At 39.6% G+C, this 22,250-nt stretch overlaps 1 protein-coding gene across 8 annotated transcripts in view; it reads left to right on the forward strand.

Moving 5' to 3' along the window:
• Positions 1-22,250, forward strand: part of lhfpl3 (LHFPL tetraspan subfamily member 3) — a 68,003-nt gene that overhangs the window by 25,589 nt on the left and 20,164 nt on the right. For all 8 annotated transcript variants that reach the window (XR_015775528.1, XR_015775530.1, XR_015775529.1 and 5 more), the window contains exons 2-3: positions 18,082-18,312; positions 20,931-20,986. Coding sequence is in view for 1 of the 8 variants with exons in the window: in XM_042511540.2 (XP_042367474.1) it covers positions 18,082-18,312; positions 20,931-20,953 (254 nt within the window). In the remaining 7 variants the exon portion in view is untranslated. The remainder of the gene's footprint in view (positions 1-18,081; positions 18,313-20,930; positions 20,987-22,250) is intronic.

Raw genomic sequence — 22,250 nt, forward strand, 5'->3', positions numbered from 1 at the left:
TTTTAAAGAACAAGGTTCAAGCTGATTTGACCGCTTTGCAAAGCCAACCGCTTGCTTCAGGTCACAAACTGCAGGTCAGGAGAGCATCCCCAGAGCGCTGGAGCAGCACAGCTGCATGACAAGTGGCTACAGAAGGTTTTTTTTCTGACATCAAGGCAAGAGGGAAAACATTTGAAGCAGCTTAAAGGTATACCGCAGGAACTGAAGGTTGTTTTTTGTTAACACAACATTCACTGCTTCTGCGTACCCTGCGAGCCACTATTGAAGGAAGGTTACATTTGTTGTGATGGAAAAGCCGAACAAGCTAACTACAATAACCGGCAACAGGAAACGGGACAACTCTGCATCACTCTTCATCCGCATCCTCTCCTTCAGTGCACCAAATGTTAAAGTGAAAGCCAACTTCAGTTTCACTCTTATTTTGGAGCGAGCTTTGTCTGCGAGTCACTTCCCCTCGCAGCAGTGGCCACAATTTTTGTAGCTTCCTCTTGCATGTTCGCTGCTGCTGTGTATTCTCTAACTCTACCTTTTTTTAAGGCTCACTGTTACTGTTAACTTCCCAACCACAGCAAACAAATATGAAAACACAGGCAAAGGAGTCTCTATAGATAAAATACACCTCCACACACTTCTAATGGGTTATAACTGATGATTGAGAGGAATTACTTATGCATGAGTCCATACAACGTAATCTTACAGAAATACATCTTAATGACATATTATGGGGAGGTGGCAGTTATTGTGTTGAAATTATGTGGTAGTGACAGCACAGATGGATGTTACCCTGATACATAATAATCAATAATGCCCGTGTAAAACCTTTATGCAGGTATTAAAACCAAACATGCAAACAATACATTGTGGTAAAATATGGCCAGACACAGTATACTCGCTGGCTTGATCTTCTATTTTCTATTGTTAATGGCACAAATAAGAAATTTTTAAGTCAAAGAGCAAAACAGCCTATAAACAGACAACTGTATGAGCATTAAATCAAAAACAGAGCCTCGAGTCCTCATCACTAATGATTAAAGTGACCCATCACAAACACAGATGAGCACAGCAATTTCTCTGTGAAAATGGAAACTACTTTTTCCAAAGAAAACACTTTCAGTCTGAATTTTAGAGCCAAAATGGATGGTAAAAAAAGCTCCAAAAAAATAAAATAAAATAAAATAAAAAACTAAATTTAAAATTCCATAATGTCTGTGTGTAATAACGTTATAGAGAGGAGAGAGGGAGGGAAGGCTTGAAAGAAAATAAAGAGAGGAGAACATGTACTTTCTGCCATCACCGCAGATCAGAGACACATTAGAAGTTACTGAAATGGAGTGGAGCAATCCCCTCGGCTCCACTTCAAAGGCAGCCGGTTTTTGGAAGAGAAAATAAGGACAACCGTTAAAGATTCAGAACTGCCAAAGTTGTGTTCAAGAACGCTGTCAACGACATCTGAGGAGGCGAGGAGAAGAGAGAGCACTTAAATGAAACAGCGATTGATCAAAGTGTGTTATAACATTAATCGGATCGAATATGAATAAAATCTGACCACGTGAGCTTTTTCCTCGCTTTCCAACTGAGAAAATGAAAAGTCGTAGTCTTGTTTTATTCCTCGCCTGTCGCCCGCTGAGCCGTGGCAATGTTGGGCTTCAAAAACATGAGGGGGATTTTGGCTTTACTGACAGTGAGCATGTAAGGTCTAAAGGGATACTCTGGCGATTTTCAACCATATCAAAACAGTGCGAGTATTTGTAAATTTATTGTGGTAAACTTCCCTCCATCTCACCAGTGCCTAGATATTCCTTCTGCCCAGCCAAACGACGTATTTGAAGTCACACGGCAGAGTTTTGCTGGCTCGCTTGGACTGTTGCTTAAACTACAGGCTGTACTTCCACATTTTGGTGTTGCCAGCCATCTATACCGCTGCCACAGAGTATAGATAGAAGCAGATCAAAATACAGACCCAGCTCTTTTTCTCTCTCTCAAACTCAAATGAAAATCTGATAAAACAGTGACACCAAGAACCACTGATTGTATATAAACCAAGGTAATGTCGCTGCACTGCCTTTTTCTCACCTAAAATATTTTCAGAATTGTATTTTAACGCCGTTTAGCTGTAATAGCGAGAGTTTGTGAACAGGTAGTGGGCGCCGCACTGCTTCCAGCACAGTGAAGACAGAGGCTGAAAATCTACTCCAAACTGTACTTAGTTACTTTGTGCTTCAAATATTTTTTCAGAAACATGTTTTGTGTACTGTTTAGCTGTAATATGTGTTCGTGTCTTGCCAGTTGGCTAACATTGTTTCACACAGTTTGCATTGGGTCACCCACCAGCAGGAACGTTTGTTTGTCTAGTGTGTCGCAGTGCATTCTGGTAGTTTTTCTACCTGTTGAGCAAAGATGAATGCCTTGGTCCTTTTTCTCTGTTTTCTCTGATCATGTAGCACCAATTTCAAAAGTGTTTCCATCTGTCTACGTAGACTACACGAAGACGTTGTAAAATACCTATTTAACACGTGTTTTCCTTCAGTCTTGGATGCAGCATGGATCCTGTTTGGGAGCTTAACTCCAGATCCAGGTGGTAGCTGTTAATTAATGGGGACACCTGTTCTGAATCCCCCCCTGATAGTTTTTTGGGGGTTTTCCTGTACTTCCAGAGAACAAAAGCTGCTTCAGATTATAGTCATACGTGAGGATATGTTGCTCATATGGTCATACGGCAGAGCTTTACTTATCCGAAAAACAAGAAAGGCTTTTTGTGTCACATTCACGCCCCGGCACCGAGGTGTTGGTGCAGTCCTGACACTCATCCATACAAATCCACATATCAGTCAGAGTGGGGACAGCAGGCGGCCTGTCACCATGGCGATGCAGCATCTCCATCATCCAACCAGCCGACTGGATCCTCAGCGTGGGGAGCGACCTCCCACTCCCAAACATGTTTTGTGCTCAGAGGAAAAATCAGAGGAAGCTTTGATTAAAAGCTTGTTTGAAAACTCGGAAGAAGACTGTTCCAACTAGGAACGACTTCAAACAAGACGGGCACCGAATCTGAGGCGCCATCAGTGTTTGGATGCAACTTCTGAAGTTGTCTCCTGTGTATGGCGAGGCAGCAGGGGGGCCTCGTGCAATAGAGGAGGCATCCAAAGGAGGAAAACAATACCTCAGCCCAGGAGGATTATCATAATAACTATTATGCAGATTATCACTAAAATAAGAAGGCTTTGTTTCTGCTGCCTCGCTGAGGGGTTTTAAAAAGGGCCACTGGAGGTGTCTTAAAATAATCTGAATTTGATAATACACATCCTCACATCATCACCTTAAAAGCCTCTGAGCCATTTTCATTACATTAACTTACAGTATTTTTCTTTAAAGGAATAGCAGTGTTCACCCTCCCCTAAAAAGTGATTTTTCATTCATAGCTTATAACTACAAGGCTCAGTAAGCCTTTTGATATTTAGATTTTAATACATAAAGTGGCTGTAGAAAAAGAGATACTCTGCATATTTTTTTAGAAAATGAATTTCAGGAGGTGGAGGTTTTTTTGTATTTTTTATCCTTTGTGTGAGGAGGGGAGTCAGTAGCGCTTTCTGCAGCATGTCCAGCTAACTAGCTTGCTTACTACATCAGGAACGACATTACATACATTACTCACGAAACAAAGGAGCATCTAAAGGGACAGTTCAACCTCAAAATCAAAAAATACATTATTTTTCCTCTGTTAAAGCGAGTCGGCTCCTCCAGTCAATATGTTGACGTATCCTTGAGCAAGATACTAAACCCAAAATTGCTCCCGATGGCTGTGTGTCTGTGCATGAATGGTTAAAAACTGAATAGCAGGTGGCACCTTGTACGATAGCCTTGGCCACTAGTGTATGAATGTGTGTGTGAATGGGTGAAAGTGACTCATAGTGTGAAGACGCTTTGAGTGGAGTGACCCGAAAAGTGCTCCACCAAGGACCCTTTACTTCAAAAAATACTCAGAATTTTTTGTGATAAATTTGTATTTGTTATGATTGTTAACTAACAGAAACATAGCAACTCTAGCAAAGGGAGATGTAGCAGCAGTAATGGTCAATTACCCTCTGCTGAGTTTCTACCAAGGTCAGCTGTTTTTGCTTTGATAAATGATAAAGCACTAATGATATAATAACTCTTCTGTTTGGCCTGCGCTCACTACAGACCTGAGCTGCTTCCCTTTCCCTTTGGAGATGATTAGATCGTAAATTTGATCCTCAATCAATTTTACGGCCCTCTTACCTCCAGGGACTATCCCCAAACTAGCTTGTCTTTGACACAGTTATATTTTATTTTGCTTTTCAATAAATTGAATGAGGACAGCCTAATGGCTGAGGTTGAGTAAAAAAAATAAAGAGTGGATTAGCCAGGTTATTTTTTTGCTTCGCCTTTTGACTTGAAAGCCAGTCTGCTTTATGTCTTTGAAGTGTGGTTCCTGTGTCTGTGCGGCGCTCTCTGATCTGATGAGGGAGCGTGGTCTGTCTGCCGCTGCATTTTTAAACAGCCACTTTCATTCCCTTCATGTCTCAAATGAGGTGCATTGGGATTCCAATCATGTAACCCTTGTTCCTGCCGAACAGTCTTCATTTTTAATCCACACCTGAAAATGACACATTTATGACACAAAAGTATCGTACAATATCAGTAACATTCAGATTCTGTCCTCATCATCGTCCTGATCTTGCAGCCATTGTCTCTCCTCGCAACCAAACACTATGCAGCCACACATGTTATTTTAAGCCTGAACTGCACAGATCAACCATCTCTCTCCTTTACTATTTTCCCTCACTTTCTGACTTTATTCGTTCTTTCTCTCCCTTGTCTCTTCATCTTCAATTTGTGCTTTATCTTCCTCACCTCTCCCTCTGTATCGTCATCCACTGTGACAGCAGAAACACGGTTGTTGTAGGAGGTGGAGAGGGGAAAGTCTTTTGTTTCAGCCTGAGTGCTGGCATGCATACTGAGTGGCCCAGAGTGACCCTAGTCAGCATCTAAATCACAGAGAATTGTTGAGGCTGTGTAGTGCAGAATAGAGCCTCTGAAAAATGTTGTTTCAGCACCGCTGTGAGCGGACAGCTCCTTCTGAGGATCACAGTGTGGATTTGAATTAGAAACCAGATGTTCTCATTGCTGTTCTTATTCTCTGTGTTTTGTGTATCCGCAGTGGATGCAATGAGAGCCAGTGTTGTTGGTAGATTGGTTTGTTCAATATTGGGCCATGAATACATGAAATATTGATAGTATTTTTCATTGAGTCTTATGTAAATGCAGTGTGGGAACAAGAACTAACTCTGAGGACTCAGGGCATCTAAGGATCCTATTTTATAAGACTGTTTTCATTTCTAGATCTTCTGCATGGAACGACATAACGTAGTGTCTTTGGAAAAAGTCTGTTCCACAAATCTTACCAAGAACTACAAATTTGGTTGTTAAATTTGTAAAAATAAGTGTGACTATACAACGTATCTTCATAAAACTGTTCTTATAATATCTTATGAAACTGCATATGCAACAGATTTTTATTTACCCACACATGGCATGTATATGGTACGAACTTAATGTAAAGTTATGTACTTAAGGTAAAGTTACGTAGAATCATATTTGAGCGTTGTCATGTTACAAACTTGGTGTAAAGTTAGTACTTAAAAAGTTTGGTTTTGTTTAGGCATGCTAAGTAAGGGTTAGGGTTAGAAAAGTAAAGTTACGCAGATTAGGTTTTGGAAAAGAAACGTGGTTGGGCGTCATCACGATGCACCTTAAAATAAGTAAGTGTTCACCTGGTTTCCGCAAGGGACGCAAACATCAGACTCCTCGGGGAAAGTCCTGTGTTTGTTTGCCTCCTTACAAGGACTTTTGCTCTTTAATACTTCTTCCTTCTTTACTCCAGTCACCATATTGGTCATGTGACAGCAGCCTCACAGATTTTGCGGGTTGCATATGAATCACTGGCTCATGATTATATGGGTTATATGTGCGAATTCTGGTGCATTATTTCCATAGATGTAAGTGTACAGTGCATGAGAACAGCCTGTACTATAACACCAAAATAATGATTCGTTATTTGACTTTATTTTGTTGTTGTTTGTGTTTGTCACTTTTGTTATAGATTTTTTCCAGTAATTATTATCTACATTTTTTATGAACATATATGAGTAACATAATAAATTACTGTTGGCTTGCTGTAGGCTTTTCACAAGCCTGACGAAGTGCTGAACAAAGCATGTTGCTCATGCCAACGTTCATAAAAGATCCCTGATCTTATAGATTTTAATGGGCTGAGTGTGCAGTGTGTAGCTCAAACTCTTTTCTGACTTTCATCCTGCCGTTTAAGTAACTCGTGCTTTGTGGTACACGTTAAAGGAATTCTTCCCCCCAATACTCTCACCTTGTGAATCTGTGTATGTGTGCGTGTCAACATGGTGAAATACGGTCAAGGTGACACCTGTTGTATTGGGGACTACCACAGAGGACGTTTTGGGTATTTTGTCAGGTGTCCATCTGTCAGCCAGTGGACATAGTTTGTCAAGGTCATAACATTGCAAACGTGCATGATGCAGGCACAAACCATTGCAGGTGTGCAGTGGAGATCACAGTGAAGGTCATGGGTGACGTACAGGCAAGGGGGCCAGAAGTAGGGGGTAGGAATTAAGGAAGAAGCCATTGCTCACACTGCATCCCCCACTTTATGCCCATGGCCTGCATCTATGTTATATTTATGTTGCAGACTGATGTATCGCTTCTAGATTGATCCTGTCTTAAAAAAGCTGTACCGGGCTGGGTTTTAAAGCTACAGTGATGATACTGGTATTACAGGGTTTGCTTGACCTCTGACTTTAAGATATCTGAATGAAAATGGACCCTGGGTACCCGTGAGTCTGTGCCCTTTACATGATATGCCCACTTAATCCTAATCCCATACTGTTTTTTGCTATTATTTGTTTCCTAATCCAGACAGTTGGGTAAGAATTGTTTAATCTTGTTAAAAAGGACTTCGTAACTGTTTTCTGATTCAAAATGATGAAAGTAACAACATGCGAAAAATGCGATTAATTACGATTATTGATATTGTGCAATTAATTAACATGAAAAATTTGACAGCCCTAATATAAGTGAAGAGAAACCTCACTTTAATACACATCCACAGCTTGTTCATCCATATTATTACCTCTGCAAAGGAAGTTGTCTTTGGTTCAGTTTGTTTTGTCAGCAAGATTACGCAAAAACTATCTATCCAAACTTCTTTAAACTTGGTGAAAGGGTGTAGCACGGGACAAGAAAAAACCTGTTAAATTTTGGAGCAGATCTGATTCACGGGTATACTGATTATTTCTAATTTTCATTAACACTGTAAGAGGCATTTGGCTTGTGTGTTTGTATGTCTATCATGCAACATGTGAGTACGTGAAACATGCATAGCGACATCAGACAGCTCACTAATGCGCTGAGCCAGCGGTCGATAGCACATTAAAGCCCTGTGAAGCAGTGGACCTTATACAAGAGGTGTTAATGAGGATGGGGCGTACACGAAAGGATTTGTGTTGCAAATCATGCTGCCTTTCCACACACACACACACACACACACACACACACACATACACATGCTCCCTTAGTTGTCTGTGGAGCAGAAGGGATCAGGGCGGGGGTGGGGGGGTGGAGGGAGTTGGAGGTAGTTTGTACTCATACCTTCATGCATCTGCCAGTTTCTGCCCCAATTAACTCCCATTAATTTAATTTGCCACGGTCCACCTTGATGCTGATGCTCGGTGCATACAGTATGAGACCTCTGTATCTCCAACACGCCACCACATATGCACAAAAAGAAACACACCTGCACATACACTCACTCCGCTTTAGTAACTTTAAAGGAACGTGAATCACAGAAAGTAGACAGCTACAGCTGGGCCTGTGAAATGCACCATAATGAGTGGCTTCTTCTGTGTGTGTGTGTGTGTGTGTGTGTGTGTGTGTGTGTGTGTGTGTGTGTGTAGTAGCAGCATGTGGCGATCGGACACAGAGGTCTAGATTATGACACGTCCTCCTACTCTGATTGTCCTCAGTGTCACTGCCAACAGCTGTCAGCTGGGAAGCCTTTAAGGAGGGAGGAAGTGTGTGTTTAGCGTGTGTGTTTGTGTGTGTTTAAGCGAGAGAAATCAAGGGCATCCAGAATCATTTAAGGGGATGTTTGAGAAACTTTTTGAAGACAAACTTATTCTGCACCACCTTGTACCTCCGCGTGGAAAGGTAATTTCCTTTTATTTGTAGCTTTTTTGACCGCAGAATGACACAAATTACTAAAAAGGTCCATCTTTTTTTTCCAGAGCTTAAAACTGTTTTTTTTTAGTCGTTTCTGTCAACTTTGAATGAAGTGTATTATACGTTGATCAAATACTGTTTTGTGGATTCTGGTGGGTTTGATGATAGCAATTTCGGGGCTGTTTTTGGTAAAACAAAAAAGAGATCATACTCCGAACAAAAAGGTCTATCTTTGGAGGGATCCTTTACATAAAGCTGACAGATACTAAGAATAAAAGTCCAAGTCTGTCAGTGGCAAAAACAAACACTTTAAGTGGACGTAAGTTAACAGTGTGCAGATGCCCCAAGTGATTACATCGCAGCCTCTATCGCTGCTGCCTGCTGTAATGCTCTCTTTCAATACTAGACCAACTTAAAAAATTCTTTTTTTTTCACACTGATCACTTAGACACAAAGAAATGGAAAATGTGGTCCAGGCTGAAAGTTAAGTAACTATTTAAATGTTAAATACATTTATGAAAATGGTGTCAATCAACTCAACCCTAGTTATCTTCTAATCCAACTTTACTTCAGTTGATTTCAGAGGGAAGAACGCTGTCGAACATTACACCATACGGATGAAAAACCAATTCATTACTGTCGAGGAATCCAGAATATTTCATCTCTTCAATTCTGACCAAAGAGCAAAACACGCCTGAAGTCTCTCTAGTAACGAGAAAAAGATGAAAGAGTGAGATGCAGCGTTGCTCAGTAATTGACCTCCTCTTCCCTCTGCGATGAAGAGTCGTTCTCAGGAGTCCAAGTCTGAACTTCGGCTCATTACTATCTGCCTCCTGCAGAGTTGGAGTACTACATTGCTGAATGAAGCCTTCGGTTAAGAAGCTTGTTTTTGAACATTTCTGAACAACTTGTGAGCTCAATTTTTCCGTCGGTCTGAATCATTCGGAGCGCTGAACCCAGATCGCAAATGTGTTTTCTTCCTATGAGTCCGAATGTTATTCAGAGCTTTTTAGGTTGTGCAGGTTTAAAACATCACTCAATCAAAGTGTCGAAATCGGCTGACACAATTCCCCGTCAGAGGCTTTCATGATATCTTTCATTATTTATGGCAGGGATTGTGTGCAGGCTGCTGTGGCTGCAGGGAGGTTGAGATGAAGAGAATTTATTTATCAGGAGACGAGGAGGCTGACCCCGTTGGCTTATTGCACGTTACACTGAAGCTGCATGCCATTTGTGGGATTGTTTGTAGCTACATGACATTTCTATGCAAGCCTGAAAACAAAACATTTTTGCCGAAGATAAAAGATTGCCTTCGGCCCACTTTAGAGACATTTGGATGCACTTCGGGGGATAGAGACGATTTCTGTTAAGGCGTTTTGCTGATAAAAAATTGTCTGCTGAAGATATTCAATGCATTTTGGAAAAAAAAGTGTTTTTGCAGGAAGCATTAAGGTCTTTCAGATGAACATAATGATAAGATCAGTCAATGAAAAGAATGCTATCTTTTAATACTTTTATGCAAAACCATGCAAAGAAAAAATACGGAATATACATACATATATATATGCCTCTATATATATATATATATATATATATATATTCAGGTAGACATACACTTAGGGGTAACTTTGGTATTTTTCAGTTTGGACACTATTATCCAATTTTTTGGTGCCTAAATGACTGATGGCAGCAACATTTTTTGAAACTCGTCCACTATTGAGCATCAGAGCTGCCAGTGGCAAAAAAGGCTCCAATGTAATCACTTGGGGCAATTGTTAATTGTGCACTGTCAGTTTTACCATCGCCAAACCCACCAGACTCTATTTGATTAAACAGTCATTTTAGCGTGCATAAAGCCAACGATTTTTTACATTTAAACTGGGTAAATCAAGGGTTTATTTCAACCATACTAGAGTTGGTGATTGTTGGGATAGTGGAGAGTTAAACCAAGACGCCTTTATTTTGTTTCTGATTATTTTGAATCAAGTTTGTTTTATAATGATAAAATTAATAATTATTTAGTCATTTAAAACTCAGCATCAGTTTTCTTGTGCTGCATTCAGACCCCTCTAACAAGCTATTTAGCCCCTTGAAACCTGAGCAAATTGGTTTCTTTTAAAAACATGGGGAAAAGGCAGTGACCAACTTGGCAAGAAATGTCCCACAAATTGCAGAAATCCGTAAAGGGGGACGAAGAAAATGACCTGAAAATTAATTTTGTAATGGGGGAGAATTAGTGAAAAATAATAAAAAACTAGGGAAAAATGTCCAGAAAACTATATTCATAACCAATATATTTAAAATTCTGGAAAGAATTTTTTAAAAAAAATTTCAGCACATTTTTTCAGGTCATTTCCTTGTTTGTTTTTGTTTTTTACATTACCTTTTTTTGCTTATTTTCAAGTATTTTTTATGTAACTTTTTCCTTATTACTGGCTGTTTTTTTGGGCCATGTTGCTTGTTGTCATCTCATCGTTTTGAGAGAGATCAAAGCAATTTGCTCAGGTTTCAAAAGGTTAACGGCGGTTGGTGAGATTGATGTTTGTGGTTTTAGGACTGTTTCAAGTTGAAAAATACTGAAGTTACCTTTTAAGCTTTTGTGGCATCAGACCTGCAGCGGCTGAAAGCTAAAGCCTGAACCACCAGAGCTCATAAATGGACATTTTAAGACATTCATATGAGAGTCAGAAAGAAACCTGGTGTCTCCTTTTTGATCCTCTTTCTCTTCGACTCGAGCTCTGTGGGAGATTTAAGATTTGCTGTTGAGACAGCGTGCAGTTCAACTCTTTCTATTAATATTACAGCTGAAAAGCCTGCAGGAGCGGGTTGTTTACACAGGAGAGCTCTGTGTGCACTGTACCAAATCCTCTAATATGAATAAAAGGAAATCCACATTAATATACCATGGAAAAAATGTTGAAAGTTTAGCATTTTGTGAACATGAAAAAACATTTCCTGAAGATCAGAGGAGTCGGAAATTAAAGGCTCAACACATTTTAAGCAGCAGCATTTACACTTAAAAGGGCGGAAACAAATCTGAGGCTTTAAAGGTTTGTTAGAGCTTCACAAAGCATGATAGTAGTAATACTAAGCAGTCCTGTGAATTTAGCAAAAATACTAAAAAGAATTACTAAAAACAGTTTTTTTCACACCAAATTTCTTCATGTGATTTTCAGAGATTAGTTATTTTGGTCACATGGTGTTTAGCCCTGTGTGCAAATCTCTACCCAAATTCTCATATGTTGAAAAGTTTATAAGTGAACATGCTGATGTTTAAAAGTTATAATGTTTAACATATTCTTCTCTTCAGCACTTCAATGTGCTTTACAAAATTAGATTTAAAAAAAGTTGGACTAAATAGGTGGAGTTTAGTTTTAAATTATTAATAAAGTAACAGACAAATTAGAAGTTTGACTTAATGGTTAGTGTTGTAGTCAAGACCATACTTAAGACCAGGACCAAAACCAGAGTTTGCCGAGACCCAGACAAGACCAAGACTTTAAAGGGCCGAGACCGAGACCAAGACCAAAGTAGGGCGAGACCAAGTCAATGTGTATAAACAATTTTCCTCTGATTTCTGAGCAAATACAAGCAAACACCGATAGAAGTTTGATGTCGTCCGTGCCTTGCAGAACTTGCACTCTGACAAGTTTTTTTCTGCAAACTACAAATTACTTGCGTGATTGGCTGGATTTGAAGAAGGATGTTTTACATCCGATCACAGTAATTATGTTCACAAATAAATCTGTTGTGGTCTCAACTTGTCTCGATTAAAACTCGTCAGTCTGCTTTGTCTGAGAATGAGACAAGTCAAAATGCGTTCGATTCCAAGACAAGACAGAGAACCTCTAACTACAACAATCTTGAGTACTACAGAACTACTGATGGTAGTACTGGGGCAATTTTTGCACAAACATTTATGACATTTCGTGTAGTAATTGTTGAGATATTTCAGTTTGGATTGAGTGGTGACATGCAGCTGTCTTTTTCTGTTGTAACTCCAGGGAGTGCAGAATTATTAGGCAAGTTGTATTTTTGAGGATTAATTTTATTATTGAACAACAACCATGTTCTTAATGAACCCAAAAGACTCATTAATACCAAAGCTGCATATTTTTGGAAGTTGGTGTAGGTTTTTTTTTCGTTTTAGCTATTTTAGGAGGATATCTGTGTGTGCAGGTGACTATTACTGTGCATAATTATTAGGCAACTTAACAAAAAACAAATATATACCCATTTCAATTATTTATTTTCACCAGGGAAACCAATATAACAGCTCAACATTCACAAATATACATTTCTGACATTCAAAAACAAATCAGTGACCAATATAGCCACCTTTCTTTGCAAGGACACTCAAAAGCCTGCCATCCATGGATTCTGTCAGTGTTTTGATCTGTTCACGATCAGCATCACGTGCAGCAGCAACCACAGCCTCCCAGACACTGTTCAGAGAGGTGTACGGTTTTCCCTCCTTGTAAATCTCACATTTGATGAGGGACCACAGGTTCTCTATGGGGTTCAGATCAGGTGAACAAGGAGGCCATGTCATGAGTTTTTCTTCTTTTAGACCCTGTGGAGTACTTGGATGCGTGTGATGGAGCATTGTCCTGCATGAAAATCATGATTTTCTTGAAGGATGCGGACTTCTTCCTGTACCACTGCTTGAAGAAGGTGTCTTCCAGAAACTGGCAGTAGGACTGGGAGTTGAGCTTGACTCCATCCTTAACCCAAAAAGGCCCCACAAGCTCATCTTTGATGATACCAGCCCATACCAGTACCCCACCTCCACCTTGCTGGCGTCTGAGTCGGACTGGAGCTCTCTGCCCTTTACCGATCCAGCCACGGGCCCATCCATCTGGCCCATCAAGACTCACTCTCATTTCATCAGTCCATAAAACCTTAGAAAAATCAGTCTTGAGATGTTTCTTGGCCCAGTCTTGACGTTTCAGCTTGTGTGTCTTGTTCAGTGGTGGTCGTTTTTCAGCCTTTCTTACCTTGGCCATGTCTCTGAGTATTGCACACCTTGTGCTTTTGGGCACTCCAGTGATGTTGCAGCTCTGAAATATGGCAAAACTGGTGGCAAGTGGCATCTTGGCAGCTGCACGCTTGACTTTTCTCAGTTCATGGGCAGTTATTTTGCACCTTGGTTTTTCCACACGCTTCTTGCGACCCTGTTGACTATTTTGAATGAAACGCTTGATTGTTCGATGATCACGCTTCAGAAGCTTGGCAATTTTAAGAGTGCTGCATCCCTCTGCAAGATATCTCACTATTTTTGACTTTTCAGAGCCTGTCAAGTCCCTCTTCTGACCCATTTTGCCAAAGGAAAGGAAGTTGCCGAATAATTATGCACACCTGATATAGGGTGTTGATGTCATTAGACCACACCCCTTCTCATTACAGAGATGCACATCACCTGATATGCTTAATTGGTAGTGGGCTTTCGAGCCTATACAGCTTGGAGTAAGACAACATGCATAAAGAGGATGATGTGGTCAAAATACTCATTTGCCTAATAATTCTGCACTCACTGTAATGTTGTAGAGTTTGTGTGTGTAATTGTCATTGTCAGGGTGTGACTGTGAGCTGTGCTGATTTGTCACTGTGTATATTTTCATATAAACCCTAGGAAGAATAACTGTTGTACAACAGATGAACTCATAAGAGCTGGAAACTTACCAAATCTTAAAAATTATCCTTGTCCTTGTTGACATTTTTCACTGTTGATACAGAAAACACCAAATGTTTCTTTGTGAATTTCACACATGAAACTCTCGGTTGTTTTCTCACAAGCTTTGTTTTGGTGGCGAGGTGTTTGGCACAGAGCTCAAATTAGGACTCAAAACTGTTGTTTTGTGATCATGGGCTGAGTTTAAAATGGAACTGGAAAAAATTAAAGTTAATCACTGCAGTCTGATTTATGAGATGTACAAACAACAGATGAAATAGAGAAAAAATATGTCTAGTGAGCACTTTCTCTCCATTATGCACCAAATGGAGAACATGTTGTGTCTAATAAAAATAATATAAAGAAAACCAGTGCTGCTTTAAGCAGTTTTTTTCCCCTTTGCTCTAAGAACATTGATCTCCAAACTCAGGAAGGCTGCAGGAAAGTCAATAGACTCAGAGCCTCCTGGGAAATGTAGGCGTCGGATATGGATTAGAGTGCTTTCACATCAATACTGGTTATTATTACAGTAGCTTGTTGCTGCTTTTATTGGTACAACTCTGAGAGGGACGGCTGCTTGTGTTTGACTCATGACTAACAGAAAAACAGACATGACCCAGACACCCATGTGGTCTCTGCTCGTCCTCCGTCTCATTTATAGACTGCATATAAATGTCTCTGTCTCAGCGCTGTACCTCTCACTATCTGCTGTCATTGTGGCGCCACAAAGACGGCGAGAGGGGGGAGCGGGCGAGATAAGAAAGGGGGAAGCGGAGGGAAAGAGGGACACAAGTCCCTGACATTTCCGGAGATTATCCGTTTACTTAATCTGCTGCTGGCTCACCTTAGTGTGCTAACCTGACATACACACACACACACACACTCTTAAAGTTTCTCTTGTGATGCCCCTGCATGCAGCAATGCAATAGAGAGGCGAAGTCCCTTCCTTTTTATTGTCCCCTGTCTGATAATATTTAGGAAAAAATATGCACGTAGACATTAGACATTTTTTTTTAACTACATATACAATGTTTGTAAATCTAAATGATACATTTTAAAGTCAAGAAAGTCGTTGTTTGTCTTAGTACCATCTGTGTGAAACTGCTCAGTGAACTACATCTCTCTACAGACACGATATACGTCAAGGACATTTTTATTTCAAGCAAAAACAATTAACATTAACTTAAACTGATGTGTTTTATTAGACTTTTTATCTGCCAAAAAAGTGAAAGAACAAGCAAGATCTGTTTGTGTGGGTACATCCCAGTACGAAACACAGAGGCAGCAAAACTTCAGCAAGAGAGCAGGTTATGATGTCACCTACACAACTTTTGGGTGTGCCATCTCTCTTTGCATTTTCAGTCTTATACTTGAACAGTTTTACAACAAACTGCAACTTTTTTGACTTGTGGAATTATTTTAAATCCACAAACATATGTGTAATTCATGGTACATTTAAAAAGGGATGAAAAAATGACTCATCTCTCTCCATCGTAATTATTTTTTCCGAAATGAGGTGCCACGGCGGTCCACCAGAAGGGCAGGGAATTTGCCTCTCTATGTGACAACTACACTTAAAAGGTACTTCTGTAGTTTTTCAACCTGGACCCTGTTTTCCCATGTGTCAAAGTGACTAATGGGAAAAACAATTTTTGAAATTTGTCCAGTGTTGAGACAAAACCATCTGCAGTGTCACCAGTTTGGGCACTTGTACACTGTCACTTTGCTTCCACTAAAAGTTATTGTTTTTGCCACTGACAGGCTCAGATAGTTATAATAAGTGTGTGTTAACATTATGGAAAGGATCCCTACAAAAAAAGACCAGCCACAGCCCAAAAAGTGCCATCGCAAAACCCATCAGACTCCATTTAAATAGTGTTTTATCGCTGTAAAACAAACTTCATTTAAGAAACTTTTTACTGGAGTCTTTTCTTTTTGTGCCACTTTAAATTAAAAAATGTTATAAATCAAACGTCATAGTCCTTTGTTCACAACTTTAAGGTTTAAAAAAATGACCGTATTTCACAGTGTCTAATAGCATCATTTGTGCTCTGTATTGGCTCGTTTCAGTTCCTCATTGAAGCTTCATGATGTTGAAATATTGATGCCCAAGATTTCATGTTTTTAGGGCTGCACCATTCCAACAATATAGTCTACGAAATATTTTCGATATCTTTAGAAACTTTGGGATTTCCACTTGAATTGAAATGAAGTTTTGTGAATTTCTGTAAGTCTCTGGTCGACTGAGTAAAACAACCTCTTTCATGACGCAGGCTTTCTGTTAAAGTTATTTTCTCCGAATTTTAGAAGGAGAGTTTCCACTGTAAGCCCCTTTAAAGTCACTCTAATATTACCCTGTAAAACATGTTAATTTATTCTTTATTTAAGTAAAAAGGTCCCATTACGATACAATATCTTCTCTGCCAGGCAGTTCTGGACGTTATCCCGAAGTCTCAACCATCAGACATCCAACTTATTCTGCCTTCTTAAAAACGTCCTCACTCTCATTATCTAAAACTCAAACTGGCCCTCACAGTGACATGAATTAAAACCAAACCTCCGACATTCAGACTGAGCTTTTGTCAGTACTATCAACAAATAAATGCAGACCTTTCAGACCTGTAAATCATCTGATTGCCTCAGCTGACTGTGTGTGAATGTGACAACTGCTGGCAGCAGAAGTGTTGTTAGATGACTCTGCTCTCTAACAGCTCAGTCTGTCATTGTCAGCCGTGCAGCAGACGGCTAATGAAGGCAGCCCGACTCACCACATGGTGCTGTGACATGTTGTAACATATTCTCTCTCTTTCTGTCTCCCTCTTCACCTCTCTGTCCCGTTTCTGCACTGCGGTTATATCCTTTTCTTCTACTGCCTTATCTATTTTTGCCGTATTTATGCCTCTGTGCCGGTGATAGCCGTGGCTGAAGGCATTATGTTTACGGGTCTGTCCAACTGTCCGTCCATTTGTCCGCCTACCCATTCTCGTGAATGTGATATTTCAAGAACACCATGAGGGAATCTCTTCAAATTTGGCACAAACATCCATTTAACTTAAAGGTGAACTGATTTTGGTGGTCAAAGGTCAAGGTCAAAGTCTCTGTGACCTTGTGTGTCTCACTCTTGTGAAAGTGATATCTCAAGATAGCCTTGAGGGAGTTTCTTAAAAGTTGACACAAACGTTAAACTCAAGGATCAGCTGATTAGATTTTGGTGGTCAATGGTCAAGGTCATGGTGACCTTGCATTCATCTCATTCTTGTAAATGCAATATCTCAAAAACACCTTGAGTGAATGTATTCAAATTTGACACAAACATTCACTTGGACTCAGCAATGAGCTGATCACAATTTGGCGTCAAAGGTCAAGGTCACTGTGGCCTTGCATTCATCTCATTGTAATGAACGCGATATCTGATGGTGGCCTTGAGGGAATATGCTCAAATTTGGCACAAACGTTCACTCAGACTGAAGAATGAACTGATCAGAATCAGGTGGTCAAAGGTCAAGGTCACGGTAAACTCATAAAATATGTCCTTGGCTATAATAACTCAAGAACTTATCCACTCAAATTTTACACAAATATCTAATAATGAAGGATATATCAAAGTTCTGACATTTTACATCCAGGAGGTCAAATATCAATTGTGAAAACACTTTTCTGGCCATTATTAAACATCATATCTCAGAAACAGAAGGGACGACATTTGGACGGATATTGAATTGGTGACACTATTCTTGGGTGTCCGCCTTGAAACTGTGCTGATTGCATAGATCTTCTGTGCTGCCGGGGGAGGATGTGTGTGAAGCATCCATGTTTTAACAGACATGGATGTGCACTGTAAGTGCAACTTGGTGCACAGGGGCATAACAGCATGACAGTACTTCTAGTTTTGCTAATAACTGCTCATAACTCAAGTTCAGATACTCTTCTAATATATCCGCTATAAATTTGCATTTATCGACGATACTTACAAGTGAAATTGTAAATCACCTCCCCAAAGCACACTGTTTTTACACTGTACACCTCATATCTTGTGCATTTTTATAGCTTTAGAGAGTACCCAACTCCAACATGAAGTCCTCCCTTGGTAGCTAATTAAGCTCTTGAACACTAACTTGTCTCTCTCGCTCCTTCTGATCCAGGTACATGTCTGATCCTGGGCTGCATGATCTACCCGGACGGCTGGGACAGCGACGAGGTGAAGCGCATGTGCGGCGAGCAGACGGACAAGTACACGCTGGGGGCCTGCTCGGTGCGCTGGGCCTACATACTGGCCATCATGGGCATCATGGACGCTCTCATCCTCTCCTTCCTGGCCTTCGTGCTTGGAAACCGTCAGGACAGTCTGATGTCTGAGGAGCTGCTGGGGGACAGTAAGAGGATGATACCTTGATGGCTCAGAGGGCAGACACCAGCAGGGTGATGTTAGACTGCAGGTTGAACTGTTTTTTGGGATAAAGCAGCCGGTCAGGGAGAGAAAGGAGAAACAACAGTACTTTTGTGTACTCAGATCTGAGGTACTTTTTATGGTCAAATTCCTCAAACTATCTTGCAGATAAATCCCCAAATCTGAAGAGATGGGATTAGGGTGTTCATAATACCAGAATTTTAAACTTCGATAAAAACTATTATAAAAAAACCCAAAACTGGATTCCTATATAATATAACACGGCAAAACAACAAAAAAATGTCCTAGATACACAATATAGGATCAACAACCTGCACACAGAAAAAGTCAGTGAGCACATGGCAGCAGTCACGTAGTGGGCTCATTGTTGGAGAAAATGGCTTAAGGTCTACTGATTTTCATTTATTTATTTTATTTATTTATTTTAATTTTTTTTTGATAGCTTTGGTACTATCAAATTTATAATGAACAGAGATTGAATTGTTTTAAACACATGGTATCCAAAATCTAAAATCAAACCTAGAAAAGCTGCAATAATGGTGGTGCAACAAATGATAAACAAATTACTGAATAAGTTATTTAAAATGACAAATTTGTCCCTTAAATTGCTGTTCTTTCAATAATTGACTGACTACTTCCCTTCCTGGGTGTCAAGACTCATCAAGGGGTAACTGGATCAGTATGAAGGGCCACAATTTAATTACTATGACTGGAAATAAGGAAAACTCAAAACCAGAAAGCATTTTTCGCAAACAAATAAGTATTTTTTCCTAACATTTGCTTTCTATTGGAAAACTAGAAAATGCATGGCAGCCGAAATGTGGCGCAGCTGTGCCGGGTGGAAATGGTGGCAAGTTGTCTAACTTGCCACTCTTACGAAACAACAAGAGAAGTGAGAGTCAGAATCAATAACGATATAAAACAGTCAATAAAACAGATTTTTTAAGAACTGTAATTCACAGCAACTACAAGAAATGATTGAGCATACTGTTATATATATGTGCACAAAAATATTAGGCCAATCGGTCCAGTACTTAGCTGCAGACAGACAGATATGCACACTAACACACGCATAACCAAATGCATGATCCCCTCCAGGCTCATGCCTAGCAGAGATAATAATGGACAGTTTTACCAATTCAGGTCTCTGAAAAATTTTCAAACAAATAAGTCTGATCAATGAATATTGCTTTTTGGTTAAACTGCTCATAACCTGTAAATATCTGCAGCCTTTGACAAGTGATCACAAGTAAACACTGCTTAAAGAGTCATAAACCAAAGAACTAATTGATTCAACTAACTTTCTCAGCCTTAGTATTGGCACTCGAGCCCCAAGTTAAGAAAGGAAAGTCCAATAAACGTCATAATACATTCTTAACCAGATTTGTCGCCATTTCAAAAAAAACCCAAAGGCTCATAGTACATTTTGAACATCTTAAAACCCATTTCATGGTAATTCATGGAGCACTTTAACAGGGACAGTTCGGTGCACAGCAACAATGTAAAAGCACTAGTGCAATTACACCTGAAATGAAATTCAGGCTATTTTCAAAACAAAACAAAGCAGGTGCCACTAAACTTATTAAAAAATCCATTTGGACGCTGGCCTGAATGTCTGCTCTGTGTCTGAATTTTATTCCACTTTTGGCTCAAGTCAGAGTGAGTAGTCTGAATACATTAAATTTGTGACACATATCCACACCTCTTTGTGCATAATTGGCCTTTCCATTAAAGCTCTGTGCAATAATGAGACAGCACACATCAGAGATCTGATTCCTGCCTCACATCCCACCAGTAGCTTGAAATTAAAAACTCCTGCGTGCATAATTTCCCGTGCTCACATTATTCATTTCCATACATTAGACGGATGTTATACACCACCTGCTTGCTTCTGTTCCCAATGAGATTTTTCTGTCTTGATTGGGGCGAGGTGACAAGTGCACTCTGACCAAAAGAGAATGATTTGAGTGGCGAGGAAGGCGGCAGGAAGAAGAGGAGAATACAGATGAAGAAGGACGGTGATGAGACACACAGAGAGGGGAAGACGAGTGACTGAGAGGAAGAATGCACCGATAGCAAGGGTTAATTGAAGCCTGGGGATGCTGGACAGAGTCATGAATTACTAATGGCTGTTTACACAGCTTGCTGCCAGCCTGTCTAAATGAATCACAGCCACCCTATCAGCAGGGACACAGTCGCCTGTTAGCTTGTATAAGCAAAAAGACTGGGAGGAAGAAGCCATTATCAAGCCAGAGACCGGAGAGGGAAGGACAAGACAGGGAGGGATAATGAGCCGAGGAAGAGGAGGAGAGAGGAAGGCAGATGTACATGAAATATGAGAATGAAAGTGAAAAGTTGGGGATTCATCAAGCAGTAGATGAAGTTTAAATGGGATGTTTTCTTATCTTGTCACTCAGGAGGATGTATAGTGACACCTGTCCACGAACATCAGAGGGGTGTTTTAATTCATGCCTCCTTTATAAGAGAAGTTTAACACAACACTGCCACCTGCTGGTTAAAAGAATATCAGGGTTATTATTGTATCTTCTCATAATGGACTGGTTTCTCTCTTTGTCCCCACAGAGACTGGCAATAACGCCATATAATATCTGATCATGGTAAAGCATACACACACACAGGTAAGAATCTTATTTTACTGCCACTTTACATCTCAAGGAATAATCACATTATAGATTGATAGATGCTTTGTTGATCCTTATGGAAGTTACTGTATTATTATATATCTATTTTCTTGAAATAATACAACTCACTTTTATCCCCTCAACCCAACCAATCGTCCCACATTTATGAGGGCTGTGTGCACCATTTAAAGGGATGACACATTTGCAATTTTGTTATGCTTACAAAGTGACAAAAAAGTTCTTAAATCTTCCATCTTCTGGTGGCACAAAAGCAACACATCCTCACACCTAAACGACATAATAGATTGCCAATGATACCCAAAAGCACATATATGACTGTCAATGGTCACAGTTTCAAACACGTGGTAAACACTGTGAGATTTTCTGACTTTGTTAGGTTTGGCATCAAAACAACTCTGTTAAGTGTGGGAAAAGATCATGTTTGAGTGAAAATAAGTAATTTTGTTACGTATGTTCTTTTGCTTTTTGTTTGTTGTTTTTTTACTTTTTAACTTTTGGTTTTACAAAGGACACCAATAGAAGTCTCCTGGGTGAAAGTCCTGTGTTTGCTTGATGCATTTGTTTACCACAACCTCTTTCCTACACAGACTACACAATTACATAGGCCACTAAAGTTCGCTGCCTAATGATTAATGTAAAAATCCAACACGATTATAAGTCCACCACCACAAGTTAAAAAACATAAATTTGATTTAATTTTTCTTCCAAATTCAACCCGCTTTAGCCCTTTTGAATACAGATTTCCATTTTATTTCCCAGTTTTCAGATTTTAAAAAATTATCTATTTCCATACTAGTTGACTGTTCTGCAATCTTATTATCTGTGTGATAATCTAAGTGCCAATTCAAAGCCTTCTTTTCTCCTATATAATATAAATATAATCCTGGTGGAGCGATATTTATTAAGTTATTTTATCATAACTTTTGCATGAAAAGGTCAACCATGATGTTTACACTGAGTGAAATATTCAAACTCAAGACTACATGTTTTATTATAGCTGCACCACGGCTTTAGTGGAAACATTCTCGATGTCTAATTCATCATTTTATCCACTCTTCCTAGAAATGCAGCCTGATATATTTGGTAACTGGAAAAATTTTAGATCTTCACTGGAATTTTGAATACATTTTTGTATTACTCCATGAGTTTGTAATGACCCACCAAAACATATTTTCCACATGCTCCTCAAGCAATCTGTTATAATCAGTACAAGTATTAAAGGTAGTACTAATTACAATAA

Source organism: Plectropomus leopardus, chromosome 22, assembly GCF_026936395.1.
Source record: "Plectropomus leopardus strain MGB_pleo_1.0 chromosome 22, ASM2693639v1, whole genome shotgun sequence".
Lineage (NCBI taxonomy): Eukaryota > Metazoa > Chordata > Actinopteri > Perciformes > Serranidae > Plectropomus > Plectropomus leopardus.